This window comes from Polychytrium aggregatum (assembly GCF_025602895.1).
Source record: "Polychytrium aggregatum strain JEL109 chromosome Unknown BJ171scaffold_5, whole genome shotgun sequence".
Lineage (NCBI taxonomy): Eukaryota > Fungi > Chytridiomycota > Chytridiomycetes > Polychytriales > Polychytrium > Polychytrium aggregatum.
Genome location: NW_026516207.1, coordinates 713,108 through 727,545, shown reverse-complemented (window position 1 = coordinate 727,545; position 14,438 = coordinate 713,108). Strand labels below are relative to the sequence as shown.

Below are 14,438 nucleotides of genomic sequence, written 5' to 3'. Positions count from 1 at the left end.
GCGGGACGATATGGCCGATGGGCGGACATACAGCCGCCCAGGGCAGGCGCGGTCCGCCGCGTGCGCGCTGCCGGCGCCGTCGCACCACGCCCGTGCGCGCGTCGTTTGTTTGCGCGGCGCGTGTGTGGTGTGCCGCAGACTGTGTGCTGTGTGTCGCTTGCGCCGTGCGCGTACCCATTCGGTGCGACTCTCGTACCACATCTTCTGTAAAGCGCGTCCCCACAGCCAGTGTCGACTGTGGACAGTCTGCACTCCCCATTGCCCCCAGCTCTTTGTCGCCGTGCCCCAGGCTGCACGACCGATCGCGCCCTCTGTGTCCCCGCGCCCGTGCCGCGCTTGTCCCACACCCGCGGCCCCGTCCCACCACGATCGCGTCGCTGCCCCGCCACGCACCAGTCCATGCACCAGTCCACGGCCAGTCCATGGCTGGTCCCTCCACCGCCTGGCCACCGCTGTCGCAGAGTTCTGCGATTCACCCTGCGATTCACCTGCATTTCACTCTGCATTTCACTCTGCATTTCACTCTGCATTTCACTCTGCATTTCACTCTGCATTTCACTCTGCGATTCACTCTGCGATTCACTCTGCATTTCATCCCCTCCGCTTGCAAGCCGGATATCCTCGGGCACAAACTGTCTGTGCCGTGTTTGTCTCTGTCTTGCTTCCCTGTTCAGTCCATCCAATGCATCCGCGGTGTCCCTGGCTGCTGTTGCTCGGGCTCGTCTCGTTGGTCAAGCAGGATCGCAAGATCCCGCTGGCCCCGCGACGTCGTCTGGTGGATGTACTCGTCCTGCGGCAGCCCCAGGTTATCGTCGTCAAACAGGCGGTTGCGGCAACCACGGTCTTGCCTGGGCTGGTCGTTCTCCCGGGTCCGTGTGCTGTCGTCGGCTGGGTCGGCTGTCTTTGGCTTGGGAAGCTCGCATGTACCGTCGCTGTCGGCTTGAGCGTCCCGGCTGCCAACATCGGCCCGCAGCCGCTGGGCACAGACCTCGGCCGTCCATACGTCCTTGGTCACCTCGGCCACCCCGGCCGCGCGCTCTTGCCACCAGTCCCAGTCCCGAGCCTGATTGCTGGTAACCGTGGGAGGCGCAAAGACCAGGGGCGGCGGCGGCGGCGGCGGATACGGCACCAGCCCCAGCGACGGATCCGGGTCATCGGGTGGAGCTCGGTCGCTCGGGATGTAGTGGCCCCGCACCATCGGCCGCATCTCGAGCCCATCCGGCTCTGGCCCCACGCCGCGGCGCTCCGGTGCGGTCCAGCGATGTGTCGAGTCCGTGTGGGCAACTTGGCCGGGTCGGGTTGATGTGCTGGCCCGAGCTGCTTGGCGGACGCTGACGGTTCGACGGGCCGGCTCCCCTTCTCCGCCGTGGATCGGCTCGCTGGTCCAATGCCATCGAATCCGGTGGAGCAGCAGCATCGAAAACAGCATTAGCGCCTTCGTGCGAGATGCCGCGGTGCTGTGGTCGCACGCCCATGTTACTTACCGGCTCGACAGCACCGAGGGCCGTCCATGCAATCCGGTCTCGTGCTTTGGGCTGGTCGAGTTACTTCCTATCGACATGCTTGGCCAGAGCCCAGGCTCGAGAAATAGATGAGGCATTGCATTCCAAATCAAACCTGCAAAGTACCCAAACGACGGCAGCGCGTTGCTGCGTCGATGCGAGGCCAGTTCACGCTCTCGTTCTCTCAAGACGTCATTCGCTGCCGCAACGACAGCCTGGAACTGCCGCTCGGCACTTTGCGGCTCGAGAAGCGATGTGGGCGAGCCTGCGTCGAGTACTGGCGAGGTCGCACAGACGGATGTGCTACCATATCCGAGGGCCTCGGCTGCTGCAATGACGGCTCGGAGCTGGGCCGCCCCAACAGCCTCTTCCTCGGCTTGGTCGTCACGGATCTTCCCTGGATGGTCAAAGTCGCTCGGGCTTGCTGAAGCCGTGGTTGCTGTGTTGGCAGCAACCTCGTCAAGCAAACAACCAGGATTCACATTGTCCACGGTTGACGTTTCTTCAGTCGCAACGCTTGGCCGAACATCACCCGACATCATTGGTGGCCACTCGTCCAGACGAGGGAACGAGCTCAGGCCGCCCTCCCCACAACTGGATGAGCCAAACCACCACGGATCTTGAGGCTGCTTCCGCGTCTTGCCTCTTTGGAAGCTGCGGTGTTGTCGGAAATACTCCTCGATTTCAAAGTCGTCGCAGGGCTCCACATCTTCGCGCTCGAGAGGATGGCTCGGTCGAAACGGGACGGGTCTGAGGTTGCCCGAGACTCGCCCCGCCATCCGACTGGGCAGCGTCGAGGTGCTTTGACGCATGGTTGGGTCTTCATGCAATCGGGTGTCTGTCTCTGCTTCAGCGTCATGCGAAAGAGGCGGAAACAGCTCCAGAGCCGACTCGACCCTGCGTGAGAGTTGCCTCACAAGGGCGCCTTCGATTAGTCGATCGATGTCGAGTACAGGCGACTCGGACTCGGCTTCGTCAAAGGGCTCTGTGTCGCGACTGCTCAGGTGCTCAGAGCCACTCTCCATCGAGTCAGCAATGTCAAGGGCAACCAGGACACTGGGGCGATGGCATCGCTTGGAAATACGAATATCTTGACGGCAAGTCTCAGACTGAACGAGATCTTTGTCATTGCAGGACTGCACAGATGCACGCAGCGTGGCAACGGAATCTCTGGCGTCTTGGACCGGACCCAAGTGGGCCCAAACCTTTGCCTTGATGCCCTCTATACTGACACCGACTTGTCTATCGTCGAACGGACCCATGTTGATGTCGAACAGATTTGTGCTGGTATCGAATGGATCGCCACCCATGTCGTTGTTTGAGGCCGTAAACGTCTTTCCCGAGTGCGCCACGACGGTGGTGCTGAGGGCCGCGAGGTCCATCGTGGTTCGGTCGGGATCAAGATCGCGCAGGTGGTCCAGCGATCGCGAGGCAGGATGCCGCCTGGGTCTTCCCGGCGACCGCTCATCGTCCGAATCGCTCTCGGAGGAGTCGGTGGACCGGCTCTGGTCCTTTCGCTTGGTCTTCCATAGGCGGCTCAGAGTGCCGGCCAGCCGAGACTCGCGCTTGTGGGAGTGTGGGAATTCACCGGCATGATGGGATGCAGGAACATGGGGCCCCATTCTCGTGTGTTTGCTGGCCTCTCGCCGATGGATGCCCTCGGGCAGCGAATGCGACACTGCGTTGCGGCGCATCGGGTACAAAGAATCGTGCGATACTCGCTTTCCAGCAGGCTCGTCCGACCGGCTAATCCAATCTTCTTTCTCTTCCCTTTCTTCATCTTCCCACCAAGGCGAGCGGGAGTGTGGGTGTGCATGCAGCCTCTGAGCCACATGCTCGAGTCCGTGTGCGAGCAAGCTCTTGACCCGGGCAGAGGCCATGCGCGAGCGAGAGCCGGTGTGGGGCAACTGGCTCCGGCTTGCTCCCGACGGCCCGGGCTCGTCGTCATCGTTGTCTTCTCGGACACGGCTAGTTTGTCGTTGGTGTGCTCCGTAAGTGGCCTCGGGAGGGACCAGAAATCGGGAATCCAAGCCTGGTTTCATTTGTCCTGGGATCGACCTGCAGAAGCGCTGTTGTCGGAGATGATGGCGGTGGGCAAGGGCAGACAGATGAATGCGGTCCTTCTGGGTGCATCACGGGTGTTGTTGGGCATTCTGGGGATAGCGCCAAAGCCTGCAGCCCAGGTTCCCAAGCCAAGGCGAAGGGCGGTAAAGAGGCGGGAACCAAATTGTGGATGGGGTGATGTTGATCGATCTCCTGGCTGAATGACGTCGACGCTTGCGATGGGCTCGGGGCCAATGAGATATCGACCACAGAGTTGTGGGAGTCTTTGATGGACTCCATGGGACAGACGCCCAGGGGACCGATATCCCCCGCTTGGTCCGCCTCGGCCATGAACATGTCCTGGCAACCATGGCATTCCCGCAGCGAACGGACAAGGACAAGGACATGCCCGCGCTCGCTTCGGCGGCCGTTCTGTCACATGCGATTCCTGCATTCCTCCCAGGCCCGACCAGCATCGGCGACCTGCGCCCTCTGGCCTGGCTTCATCGGCGCTTTGGCTTTCATCGGCGCTCGACCCCGATCTGCATCCAACCGACCCTCATCCCACACCCACACCCACACCCACGCCCCCGGCAACGTTTCCCACTATGATGGCCGCCAGCCAGCCCGACATAGCCTCGTCGATCGCCACAAGGATCATCGCCGACAGCGACCTCCAGGACATTGCCCGCCTCGTCTGTCTGCAAAAGTGGGCCGAGGCCTGGACCCGGTGCCAGGCGCTGCTGCCGGCGCTCTCTGCAACACTCCTCTACCAGCCGGCCTACTGCAAAGCGTTCTGGCTCTCGTACCTGACGATCGTGGCCCACACCAACAGGAGCAATCCGCTGCAGGAATGGAGCTCGATCATGGACTTTTATGGCGATGTGGGCCTCATTGATCTAGAGCTGGTTGTGATGGGGTAAGGATGAGCCAATGCCGTCCCTGTGGGGCTGCTGTTTGTCCGTCGAGCCTGGAGCTATGCACAAAGCTCGTCGAAGCAGCCCTGATCGACTCTGCATCAGCAGTAACCGACCGACCGACCGACCGACCGACCGACCGACCGACCAACCGCTGATTGCTCGCCTGTTCTCTTGCTTGTTCTCTTGCTTGCTTGCTTGCCTGCTTTCACCGTGCCGGTCATCACACAGGGCGGGCATCTACCAAACACACAATGAGCTTCAGTCGGCCAAAGACCTGATCGAACTATGGATCGCAACGCAGCCCGACAGCTTCTTTGAGCAGCTGCCACAGTCCAGCCAATCCATGAAAGCCTACGAGCAGCTCCTGGAACTCTATCTTTTGCATATCTGCACGGGCCTGAAGGACTGGGAGGCCGCCGAAGAGTTTCTCGACTTTGACGAAGTACTGACCGCAGAGCGCAAGGAGGTGAGTTCCTTCCCCAGCCCATTCGACCGTCATCCAGCCTCGGCCATGATGCGCCCCGCTCGGTTGGATTGACAGCGGAATGCTGATAACCGCTACTCTTGTCTAGCTCTATCGACAAAACCTCGGCGAGCTCCGCCAGGCCGTCGAGCGCCCGGCTGCTGCTGCACCCAGACCGGCCGCATTGGCTTGCCCCCGCTCTGCTACTGAAGCCAAGGAGCCAACGCAGAATACAACGGGCGCCCAGGCTCGTGCTGCCGCTCGCATCGACGGCAGCATCGAGGATCTGCGCCAGAACCAGGATGGCGAGCCATCCAACGACTCGTGGCTCATGCAGCTCCGGCAATCTGCAGCGATTCAGATGCTGTTGGGCAACCGGCGTGCCGCTGCAGCTGTTTTCCTGGCTGTCCTGGCGGCAATCCTGATTCCCAGAGCACTGAGGAAGCGCCGAGGATCAGAGCATGGGTGGCTGGCGGTTGTGGCCGCAAAGATCGGCCATATGGTGAGAGCGGCGCTCCGAGGAGTGATATAGTGCTCAAGGGAGTAATTTAGTACTCGCAGGGAGCGATGGAGTACTGGCGGTGAGTGAAGCAAGAATATCTTGCTTTCGGGTTCGTTGGATGTTCTTCTCACCCTGAGAGCCAGTGAATATACACAAGATGTCATTTTTTGCAAAAGAATACAGTGGTGATGGTGCCGGAATCATGGTCGCGCACAGAGATGGATCAGACACAGCCCGAAACGCATGCTCGACAAAATGGCCGTCGTGAACAGGAAGAATCGTGTCTGGGAGGAGCACAGTGTCCGTCTTCGGGACCAGCTTGGCTCTCGGTATCAACTTCTCGCATAATGACCGAATGAGTTGAATCAGGCACCAAAGAGGTCGTCGTTCAGGGTCGTCGTCCCGGCCGTCTGGACTGTTGCCAGCACGATCTCTCCGACCTGGCTTTTGATTGCTTCCAGCGGCTGGCGAGCATCAACGACCTGATCCCATCGAGACAGCATATATAGATATACACTGTTAGTCCAGAACACACTGCTGAAGCAGTGATGATGCCCGCCTACCGCCGTAACAACCACCAGCAGCGGATATGACGTAGAGCCAGCGCTGGTCACCCACCTTCCACGAAGGATCCCGGAGTCGCCCAAAGGCCTGATAGACCTTGTTCTGGAACTCGAGCTTCTCATACCGCTCCGCGCCATAGTCGCTGCGCTGAGCTGCCTCGGCCGGAGGAATATCTAGAAAGATGATCTGGTCGGGGCGCAGGAGACCTACGTCTGGATTCTTGCACCACTGCAGGTCAAGGCCCTGGGACATGCAAAACACCGTAGCGAGAAAAATAGCGGGGGGGGGGCAATCTGGAGAGTGAGCCAACGTTATCGCAGCGGTGTCGATAGCATTCGAAGGTGTGCACAGCCGATCAGCACAAGCCTTACCTTGGCAGAAGAGTAGGCTACTCCTGAGAAGGCGTATCTGTCGACAATCAGAGTGATGCCTTGTTGCAGCTTGCGTCTCATAGACGACCTGGACGACACAGGCACCAAGTCAGGTGGCGGAGAGGAGCAAATCGAATCGAATTAAATTCAAATGAAATCAAATTTCGGCCGGACGGTTGCGGAGCGGCGATGAGCTTCCGTGGGGCTACAGGACGGTCTCGACGTACATGCACTCCCATCGGTTGGCAGAGAACATCAAGTGGACGACTCGATCGTCGATCTCTTGCATTCCCTTGAGGTAGCGGTCGATGGATTGTCCAATTGGCGTCGTGCGATCTTGCAGTATAGCAGATTGCAGCGATCAGTGAGATCAATGCGGCGTAGTATCGACAGTGGAGGAGGGCAGAGTCCGAGGGTCCAAAACGACCCTGGATTCTCAAAGCAAACAAGTGCCCTGGTACCTGGAAACTTGATGAGCTCCACAGCCAACCCCCGGGACTCCAAGAGCTCGACGAGATGCGAGCATTGCGTCGATTTGCCCGAGCGATCGGTCCCTTCTATGACAATCAGCGCACCGCGCCTGGCGGAGGACTGTTCAGATGCAGAGCTGGCGGTCATGATGCTGTCGGATGGCTACTGGTCTGCCGGCGAGGCTGCAGGAAGGCCGCCCATCAACGCCAAGACGGCCGATCTGCATGAACGCACGCGATTTCATTTCGACAAAATTGGCAACCAGTGGCGGTGTGTGGCGGTGTGTGGCGCTGATTCCAAACCAGCATCCACAAAGCACACCGAAGGTTCCCTCAGGTGTATTGATAGTTTGTGCGGAACAGGGGGCATCCGGTCCTGGGGAGACCAAAGGTGTGTCCTTCAGCAACAGCAGTAAGCCCATTCGCTGCAAAGGGCCATCGCATGTAATGGATCTGTTTCTTCTGAATTAACAGCACAAGAACGAATAGCTCGGTTGGCTGCCAGGCTTGACTCCTCGGCACCACCACCAAGCTGTACATCTGCTTCAATCCGCTCGGCTGTCAAGGAGCCTAGCAGTCGTAGTCGTCTTCGACAATCTTGGAGCGGATGATGCTCTCCAGATACATATCGAGGACCTGCTCCTGCAGCTCGCCTTCGAGGTCCTTCACATGGATGAATTCGGAGGTCACTGGATCGATGATGCCGACGGAAAGCTCGGGCTGGATCTCGTGATCCGGAGTGAATTCTGAGAAGACAGAAGAGGAGGATACCGACAGGAATACAGTCAGAGTCAGGAATATAGTGAGAGACGGCAGCTGCGGCAATGGGGGATGATGGTGGTGATGGTGGCGGCGATAGACAGACAGCAGAGCCGGAGAGTTGACGGAAAGGAGCCCGAGCAGAGCGACGGAGCTGTCCGGCAGCCAGCCGGCGGACGCGCTGGGCGGCCGGCTCCGACCTTGCGGAACTTACGTCTGAGATACTCGACCAACTCCCCCAGCTCCTCATGGTCGGCCTTGTCGATCGCCAGATGACCCTTATCGTTAGGGATGGTAGGGTCGGCTCCGTTTTCAATCAGGATCTTGGCAACCTCGACGGTCTCGGTGTAGTGCAGCGGGGTATCGCCTTCCCGATCGCAGACGTTGACTTCGGCGCCGTACTTTTTGATCAGCAGATTGAGCAGCTCGATCTGTGCATATGAAGCGGCGGCATGGCTGACCGGGCCGCAGAAAAGGAAGCCAATATCAGCAAGGCCATCGACTAGCCGAGGAAAGGGCTAGGTCTGCCTGCCGGCCGAGGAACCTATGCACCACACTTTGCAAAGTATGTGCACCGCATCTGACAAAACATCAAATTTCGAGTGCCCAAGCAGTAGCTTACACCATCGTGTATCCAAATTGGTCGCCGACGTTGACATCAATGCCGGTGGCGAGCTCTTTCTGTGGGGAGAAAGAACACAGGGATCAGCTCCGCGGCTATGCCTCTTGCAGACTGAACGCATGATCTGCTCGCAAGCACACAGCGCCAGCAGCACAGGTAGACAGCACAGACGCTGGCTGTGGCCGGAGACGGCGGAAACAGACGACACAAGCCGACACAGCTCGGTCTGCAGCTGGACTCGTTACCTCGATGGCCTCGATGTTGCCGTCGCTGGCATGGGTCCAGATGTTCTCATATTTTCCGTCGACGATCTTGGGCTGATACTCCCGGAACGAGGACATGGCGTGCTGCTTTCGAAGGAGGCGGGTCGAGGCAGGTCGAAGAAGATCGAGGCGGGTCGAGGCAGGTCGAAGGCGATCGAGGCAAGAGATGGGCAAACGGGAAGTTGGCGGAAGGTGTCTGGCCCTTCTGCCGCTCCTGGCTGTGGTACAGACCTATTTTTCGCCTGCTGCGCACGGCCCGTTGGTTTGCTGCGACACTTGGCCATGTCCAAGCCAGGTCCAAGCGAGCGCAATGGACTGAGACGAGCTTGGATTGCATGCATGTGTATTGGGGTGGATTGAAGGGGGGGAGATGATGGTTTGCATGTCTGATGCGCTTGCCGATACCCACCAGAGTCGCCAACCATCGCCAAAGCAGCACGCTCGATCGACCGCTGCATCGCTCGCATACTCCGTCACGCACTCTCACATTCTCTCAGCTCTCAGCCTGGATCGCTCGCCGGTAGCGGGATCACGAGCCATGATCCTGGTCCCGGTCGCTGGAATAGAACTCGCGCTCATCGTACTCAGCGAGCTCCCGGTCTCGCTTGCGCTTGTGGCCCTCCGAGTCGTATTGTTGCTCTGTTCGCTGGTCTGGATTGTGATCCTCGGCCATGTCCACCTAACACATGGGCCGCCGAACAGAAGGCGTCAGCGAGGAAAGTGGGTGGTGTCATCGTTCGGCTGCCCCTGCCCATGCATGCTGCTGCACAGCATCGGCAAGCGAGCGGGTGGGGCGGAGCCAACTGAACCACCACAAGGACAGGCCGGCGTGCCACCTACCTCCCAGTTACCGCGTTCCATGAAACCCTGGATATCGGGCGGGATTTCTTGCATCTGCACACTTGGAGCGCCGTTCAGATACCGGAGATACTCGGCAATCTTGATGCGGATGCTGTCGAGGCTTTGGCGGGTGTTGGCATTTTCACGGTTCGGATCAACGATGGGCGGATGCAGCTTGTAGTCCGGCCCAAAGTGCTGGTAGTATTCGTTGTCGGGCAGGTTGTTTGGCAGCATGGTCTCGGTCAAGATCGAGGTCTCGTACGTCCAACACCGTGCAACGTTGCGGATGGTGTATCCGCCTCCGCCAACAACAAGCATTGGGATCTTGAAGGACTTGATGAACTTGACACACTCGCCGTGACCCTTGATGGACAGATTGAAGCAGCCCAACCGGTCGCCAGCGAGGGAGTCGGCACCGCACTGCAGCACAATTGCCGAGGGCCGGAACATCTCGATGACGTTGCTCATGACCGACTTGAATATGTATGCGTATGAGCTGTCGTCGATGTATTCGTTGAGCGGAACGTTGATCGAATAGTACTTGCCGGCCCGGGCGCCGATCTCGTCGAGAGAGCCTGTGCCCGGGAAGAATGAGCCGCCGTCGTACCGGTGGAAGGAGCACGTCATGACCCGGTTGGAGAGATAGAAGGCCTCCTGGACGCCGTCGCCGTGGTGGACGTCGATGTCGATGTAGAGGACTCGAGGATAGTGCCTTGAACAGTAGAGTCAAGGACGGGGCGATCGTAGCAAACGGTCAGGATGGGCGGTCAACAAGATCGGTGACATTGCTGTGCCAGACAGCACGGTTGCTCGAGGGCCGCATACGAGTCGCTGCCGCTGAAAGTGCGAGGACCTACGGCGGTCCCGTTGTGCATCATCCCGTCACCATAGCGTCCCATCCACATCCCGTGTCGACCTGACATCGTCCCATCGTGCCGTCGCATCTTGCAGCTAGCGGCCATCAAGGGCACGCTCGGCCAAATACAGCAACAAAACCAGGCGGCCGCTGTTCCCGTATCCGTACCGAAGGAGCTCCAAGATAGCCAGGACAATATCGTTGACGTAGCAGAACCCCGAGGCCTCAAACTTCTTGGCATGGTGCAGTCCGCCGGACCAATTGATCGCAATATCACTATATCCAGATGCCAGTTTTCGGGCGCCCTCGAGCGAGCCACCGGTATAGGTCTTGCAGAACTCAAACATGCCCTCGAATACCGGGCAGTCCTCGACACCCATGTTGAACTTTTGGCCAAAGTTGAGAAAGGAGATGGGGCTCTCGGGTCGTATCCTGGCGATCGAGAAAGGTGCGTGGATCAAACGATCAGTCAGACGGACGAATGGGCAGACCAGTAGACAAACACATAGACAGGCGGGCATACAGTGATGGCGAAGGGTGAGTTAGCGTACAGCCCGACAAAGGAGCCGCGAGGAAAGCAGGCAGCGCCCAAGCCAGGACCCAAGGCAGCCCGACAGATCGGCACGATCATACAGGGCACCGATAACAGGACGATCGCTCGATGGCCAGGCACAACAAGCCTTCGATCGGCGATGCGACATCACTCGAGATGATACCACACGATGCGATAAAATGCGATGGGATAGATCGAGAGCCAGACCGGCGCACAGCAAGGGCCAGACCGGCGCACAGCAAGGGCCAGAGACACACCGCTTTAGAAAGTCAATGTAGTCGGCCCGGTGGAACTCGTGGATCTCTTCCTCCGTGGCCTTGCGTGGCCGATAGACCTCCATCTTGTTGTGCAGTCCGTAGCCGATGATGAGATTGTGTGTCAGGGCCAATCTCGGCGGCTTCATGGGGTGACCTTCGCCATAGTGGTAGCCGGCAACCTCCTGGTTGTGAAAGTAGGCGATGTGGTCTTTGGAGTGCGCCTGAGCGAGGTTGAGGTTGAGCGACGATGATTCGTCGTGTGAGCCTGCTGGCGGAACCTGGCTGTTGCCCCTACCGTTGGGCATCTCTGGGCAGCGATTGGGGGGGGGTGCGCGGATGGCCGGTTCAGATGTGGTGCCGGCGGACAGATGAGGTTTTCGCTGAAGCGGCGGACCGATGCGGTGTTTGCTTTGGCCGATCCAGCCATCCAGCCATCCAGCCAATCCAGCCAGTCGAACCAAACGGCTTGGTTTTGGCGCCCACAAACGAAGATCGACACCGACATCGACATCGACACCGACACCGACACCGACACCGACATCGGCACCGACATCTCAAGTAAGCAACCAAGGATGTCCCGTTTCATAATGGGACGCAGCATGGACGCAGGATTGGTTCGCTATTTTTTCATTGTTGGCGGAAGGTGCGAACGTCCAGGGGAGAAAGATAGAAAGATTGGAGAGAACATTCAAGAAAAAGGAGACATTCGGTATGGATTGAGGGAGACCACAGAAAAAAAGGATGTGTATGTTTGATCCCACAGATAAGATACTTCACAATCACAGCCACAGCGACAGTGACAGTGAGAGTGTAATCACAATCGCAGTCTCAATCGCAACTGCAAACACATTCAGTCCTAGCTGCTTTTTGTGGCTGTGGTGAGATAAAATCGACAAGAAGGAAACGCCCCGTGCGGAGGGAAATATATCAGGACAAAAACAGTGATTAGCGATTGAGGGACACGGTTCCTGATTATGAAATAGATCTTTTGGCGGAATGGCATTCTGGCTTCCTTGATGCTGTAGTAGCCAAGGGACACAGGAGCGAGGTCCGAAGACGATCGCCGTCTCAAACAGAAAGTGGAGACGGCTGGTGGGCGGGGGGAAATGGCGGATGGGTGGGGATGGAAGGAGCTGGTCGGTGTGCCAGCGATGGAGGATACAAAACCGTCTTCGGGCAACGGAATAACATCGGGGCCTTGTGTGGTCCTTGAGGGGCCGGCATGACTGCAGAGTCGGTTCGAGGCTTAGGCAGAGGGAGCGGCGGCGGACTCCTCGGCGGCAGCCCGGTCAGCGCTGGCCTGGGTCTGCTCCTGTTCGATGACGATCTCCTGCACAGTCTCCTGCTCCGTCTCGATCTTGAGAGACTCCAGGCTAATGGCCTCGGCCTCGACGTCCTCGAGAGCAACAAACTCTGTGGGGATGTCGTCGTCGTCGTCGCTGTCGTCGGTGTCGATGACGAGGGCGTGGTCGAGCTGATCCTGGGTCAGAGGCTCCTGCAGCTTCTCCTGCGAGGCATCGAGAGCGTCGTCCTCGTCATCGCCAGCCTCCTCGTCTTCGTCTTCGTCCTTCTCGTCGTCCTTGGGCTCGTCCTCCTTGGGGCTCTCGGGCTGGTCAGCCCCAGTGCCGTCGGTGCCCTTCTCGCCTTCCTTGTCGTCGGCCTTCTTGAGCAGCGCATATTCGGCCCGAATCTTCTTCTGGGTAAAGGGCAGGCGCACATTCAGAGCGCGGACAAGAGCCTGTGCAGCTCCGTCAGCCAGAGCAAACTCGATTTGGCCGGAGGTGGTTTCCTCGGGAGCCTCTTGGCTCTCGGCAGCAGACTCGAGCTTGGTGATCTCGACCGTCTTGACCTCGCCGGATTCACGGAACCAGAAGCGAATGTCCTCCTCGGTCGTGGCCAGAGGCAAGTCATACACCTGCACCTTGCGCTGGCGAGCAAAGAGACCACCAAAGAGGCGAGCAGCAGCAGCCTTGGTAGCGTCCTCGGGCCTGTCAAAGATAATCAGGCCATAGGGAGCCGTGCCCTGGACTCGCTGGACAATGTGCACCGTCTTGACGACGCCAAACTCGGCAAACTTGGTCTTGAGATCGTCCTCGGCGATCTCGGCAGGGACTTCCTTGATGTAGAGAATGGTGCGGTTGTTGACCCGCTGGGTTTTTTCCTTGCGCGACTTTTTGTCAGTCGCCTTGGCATCCGATGGAGACACTGCAGTCTTGGAGGTGGCCTTGTCGACCTTGGCTGCAGCACCAGCATCGGTGGATTTCTTCTTTTCCTGCTTGGAAAAGTCGAGCTTGAGGCTCTCGGTCATGCCAAAGAGAGTCTTGCCCTTGGTAGCCTTGATGGCGGCCGCAGCATGCTCGACGGTCTTGAAGGAAATGAAGGCGAGCGCGCGCTTCTCCTTTGGTCGCTGGACGAGCTGGAGGCGACGGATCTCGCCGTGCACCGAGAATGCCTTCTCAAGATCAGCCTGTTAAAGAGAGGGGTACACACAATGCATTAGTGCGTATTTGAGTGTGTCGGTGGGAACTGGCGATAGCTGGCATCGACAACAGAATGGCCCAGTATCGCTGTGCCATCGACAACAGAATGGTCCAGCATCGCTACGCCATCGGCAGATCCCGCAGCCGATAGGCGCTGCAGTAGCAGAGCCGTGTAGTTCTTGGAGCTCAGGTACCCGTCGATTGCGGCCCGGCCTACCTTTTCGACAGTAAGGGGAAGGTTGCCAATGTGGAGGGTCTTGAAGTCAAAGACCACGTCGCTCTGGCTCTGTGCCGAGGCAGCGGGCTTGGGGCCCTTGGAGAGATCCTTGGGTGTCTCCTTGGCCTCTTTGCTGTCGAGTCGGGGCTCCTTAAGGCTGGGCTTGGTCGCGGCCTTGGGAGTCTCGCGGAGACGGAGCTCCAGCGGCTCACTCATTCCAAAGAGATTCTTGGACTTGAGGCCTGCGACAGCCCTGCTTGCGCTCTCAGTCGTCTCAAAGTCGATAAAGGCATACGCACGCTCTTGGCGTTTGGGCTTGCCGACAATGCCAACTGAAGCATAGGACAGCCAGTGTCGTGTCAGTGAGCAGGCTGTGCAATGCTGCTGTCCAGTAGGACTCTCTGTCGGGCCAGTGCCAAAGCGAGCGCGATGGCCAAGAACATGCTGCTGATCCAGCCATGCTCACCGTTGATGATGGGACCGTAGACACTGAAAACCTCAATGAGCTCGCGGACAGTGACGCCCACAGGGAGGCCGTAGATGTAAAGGCCATGCTCCTTGGCCTCGAGGCTCTTCTCGTGGGGACGACCCTGCTTTTTCTGCTCACCCGAGCAAGAAGACGTGAATTTGCGCGTCATTGATCAGTCGAGAGAGAGGAGCCATGCGACTAAGGCTGCATGCAGGGAATGCCAGTGGCGACGTGACCTACCAGGACATCAGCGCCCTTGGAGTCCAGGCCGGTGTTGACGACCAGAG

At 58.8% G+C, this 14,438-nt stretch overlaps 6 protein-coding genes across 6 annotated transcripts; 1 reads left to right on the top strand and 5 right to left on the bottom strand.

The window, feature by feature from the left end:
* Positions 1 to 634: 634 nt before the first annotated feature.
* On the bottom strand, positions 635 to 2,599 carry BJ171DRAFT_490838 (uncharacterized protein). Its single transcript, XM_053109667.1, has 2 exons — positions 1,485 to 2,599; positions 635 to 1,379 (listed from the first exon to the last, which is right to left on the bottom strand). The coding sequence occupies exons 1-2, from the start codon at positions 2,525 to 2,527 to the stop codon at positions 671 to 673; spliced, it is 1,752 nt and encodes a 583-aa protein (XP_052970345.1). The 5' UTR covers positions 2,528 to 2,599; the 3' UTR covers positions 635 to 670.
* A 1,464-nt stretch (positions 2,600 to 4,063) lies between these two features.
* Positions 4,064 to 5,912, top strand: BJ171DRAFT_237346 (uncharacterized protein). The gene is made up of 3 exons (XM_053106591.1): positions 4,064 to 4,464; positions 4,694 to 4,931; positions 5,038 to 5,912. The coding sequence occupies exons 1-3, from the start codon at positions 4,154 to 4,156 to the stop codon at positions 5,458 to 5,460; spliced, it is 972 nt and encodes a 323-aa protein (XP_052970344.1). The 5' UTR covers positions 4,064 to 4,153; the 3' UTR covers positions 5,461 to 5,912.
* On the bottom strand, positions 5,589 to 7,028 carry BJ171DRAFT_490834 (deoxythymidylate kinase). Its single transcript, XM_053109666.1, has 5 exons — positions 6,827 to 7,028; positions 6,593 to 6,701; positions 6,366 to 6,453; positions 6,049 to 6,237; positions 5,589 to 5,912 (listed from the first exon to the last, which is right to left on the bottom strand). Exons 1-5 carry the CDS (start codon positions 6,981 to 6,983, stop codon positions 5,796 to 5,798), a joined length of 660 nt encoding a protein of 219 aa, XP_052970343.1. The 5' UTR covers positions 6,984 to 7,028; the 3' UTR covers positions 5,589 to 5,795.
* A 46-nt stretch (positions 7,029 to 7,074) lies between these two features.
* BJ171DRAFT_490832 (ankyrin repeat-containing domain protein) lies at positions 7,075 to 8,758 on the bottom strand. The gene is made up of 4 exons (XM_053109665.1): positions 8,462 to 8,758; positions 8,217 to 8,275; positions 7,809 to 8,050; positions 7,075 to 7,581 (listed from the first exon to the last, which is right to left on the bottom strand). Exons 1-4 carry the CDS (start codon positions 8,555 to 8,557, stop codon positions 7,406 to 7,408), a joined length of 573 nt encoding a protein of 190 aa, XP_052970342.1. The 5' UTR covers positions 8,558 to 8,758; the 3' UTR covers positions 7,075 to 7,405.
* A 47-nt stretch (positions 8,759 to 8,805) lies between these two features.
* On the bottom strand, positions 8,806 to 11,347 carry BJ171DRAFT_490830 (uncharacterized protein). The gene is made up of 4 exons (XM_053109664.1): positions 10,986 to 11,347; positions 10,344 to 10,607; positions 9,320 to 10,031; positions 8,806 to 9,158 (listed from the first exon to the last, which is right to left on the bottom strand). The coding sequence occupies exons 1-4, from the start codon at positions 11,288 to 11,290 to the stop codon at positions 9,009 to 9,011; spliced, it is 1,431 nt and encodes a 476-aa protein (XP_052970341.1). The 5' UTR covers positions 11,291 to 11,347; the 3' UTR covers positions 8,806 to 9,008.
* Positions 11,348 to 11,896: 549 nt separating this feature from the next.
* BJ171DRAFT_237313 (uncharacterized protein) lies at positions 11,897 to 14,359 on the bottom strand. Its single transcript, XM_053106590.1, has 3 exons — positions 14,149 to 14,359; positions 13,683 to 14,014; positions 11,897 to 13,452 (listed from the first exon to the last, which is right to left on the bottom strand). The coding sequence occupies exons 1-3, from the start codon at positions 14,318 to 14,320 to the stop codon at positions 12,232 to 12,234; spliced, it is 1,725 nt and encodes a 574-aa protein (XP_052970340.1). The 5' UTR covers positions 14,321 to 14,359; the 3' UTR covers positions 11,897 to 12,231.
* Between the last annotated feature and the right edge of the window lie 79 nt (positions 14,360 to 14,438).

What these genes read in the sequence shown, in the direction of transcription:
- BJ171DRAFT_490838 (XM_053109667.1), bottom strand. Translation starts at nt 2,527, where the DNA reads ATGGAGAGTGGCTCTGAGCACCTGAGCAGTCGCGACACAGAGCCCTTT. An exon ending in CCCTCGGTGCTGTCGAGCCG is followed by an intron (nt 1,380 to 1,484) that starts GTAAGTAACATG and finishes GCATTGGACCAG; the next exon opens with CGAGCCGATCCACGGCGGAG.
- BJ171DRAFT_237346 (XM_053106591.1), top strand. Translation starts at nt 4,154, where the DNA reads ATGATGGCCGCCAGCCAGCCCGACATAGCCTCGTCGATCGCCACAAGG. An exon ending in CTAGAGCTGGTTGTGATGGG is followed by an intron (nt 4,465 to 4,693) that starts GTAAGGATGAGC and finishes GTCATCACACAG; the next exon opens with GGCGGGCATCTACCAAACAC. An exon ending in TGACCGCAGAGCGCAAGGAG is followed by an intron (nt 4,932 to 5,037) that starts GTGAGTTCCTTC and finishes ACTCTTGTCTAG; the next exon opens with CTCTATCGACAAAACCTCGG.
- BJ171DRAFT_490834 (XM_053109666.1), bottom strand. Translation starts at nt 6,983, where the DNA reads ATGACCGCCAGCTCTGCATCTGAACAGTCCTCCGCCAGGCGCGGTGCG. An exon ending in GCCAACCGATGGGAGTGCAT is followed by an intron (nt 6,454 to 6,592) that starts GTACGTCGAGAC and finishes TGTGTCGTCCAG; the next exon opens with GTCGTCTATGAGACGCAAGC. An exon ending in TAGCCTACTCTTCTGCCAAG is followed by an intron (nt 6,238 to 6,365) that starts GTAAGGCTTGTG and finishes TGCATGTCCCAG; the next exon opens with GGCCTTGACCTGCAGTGGTG.
- BJ171DRAFT_490832 (XM_053109665.1), bottom strand. Translation starts at nt 8,557, where the DNA reads ATGTCCTCGTTCCGGGAGTATCAGCCCAAGATCGTCGACGGAAAATAT. An exon ending in GCAACATCGAGGCCATCGAG is followed by an intron (nt 8,276 to 8,461) that starts GTAACGAGTCCA and finishes TTCTCCCCACAG; the next exon opens with AAAGAGCTCGCCACCGGCAT. An exon ending in CAATTTGGATACACGATGGT is followed by an intron (nt 8,051 to 8,216) that starts GTAAGCTACTGC and finishes CGGCCCGGTCAG; the next exon opens with CCATGCCGCCGCTTCATATG.
- BJ171DRAFT_490830 (XM_053109664.1), bottom strand. Translation starts at nt 11,290, where the DNA reads ATGCCCAACGGTAGGGGCAACAGCCAGGTTCCGCCAGCAGGCTCACAC. An exon ending in TACATTGACTTTCTAAAGCG is followed by an intron (nt 10,608 to 10,985) that starts GTGTGTCTCTGG and finishes CTCGATCGCCAG; the next exon opens with GATACGACCCGAGAGCCCCA. An exon ending in TGGAACGCGGTAACTGGGAG is followed by an intron (nt 9,159 to 9,319) that starts GTAGGTGGCACG and finishes CCCATGTGTTAG; the next exon opens with GTGGACATGGCCGAGGATCA.
- BJ171DRAFT_237313 (XM_053106590.1), bottom strand. Translation starts at nt 14,320, where the DNA reads ATGACGCGCAAATTCACGTCTTCTTGCTCGGGTGAGCAGAAAAAGCAG. An exon ending in CTACGGTCCCATCATCAACG is followed by an intron (nt 14,015 to 14,148) that starts GTGAGCATGGCT and finishes CCTATGCTTCAG; the next exon opens with TTGGCATTGTCGGCAAGCCC. An exon ending in TTCCCCTTACTGTCGAAAAG is followed by an intron (nt 13,453 to 13,682) that starts GTAGGCCGGGCC and finishes TCTCTTTAACAG; the next exon opens with GCTGATCTTGAGAAGGCATT.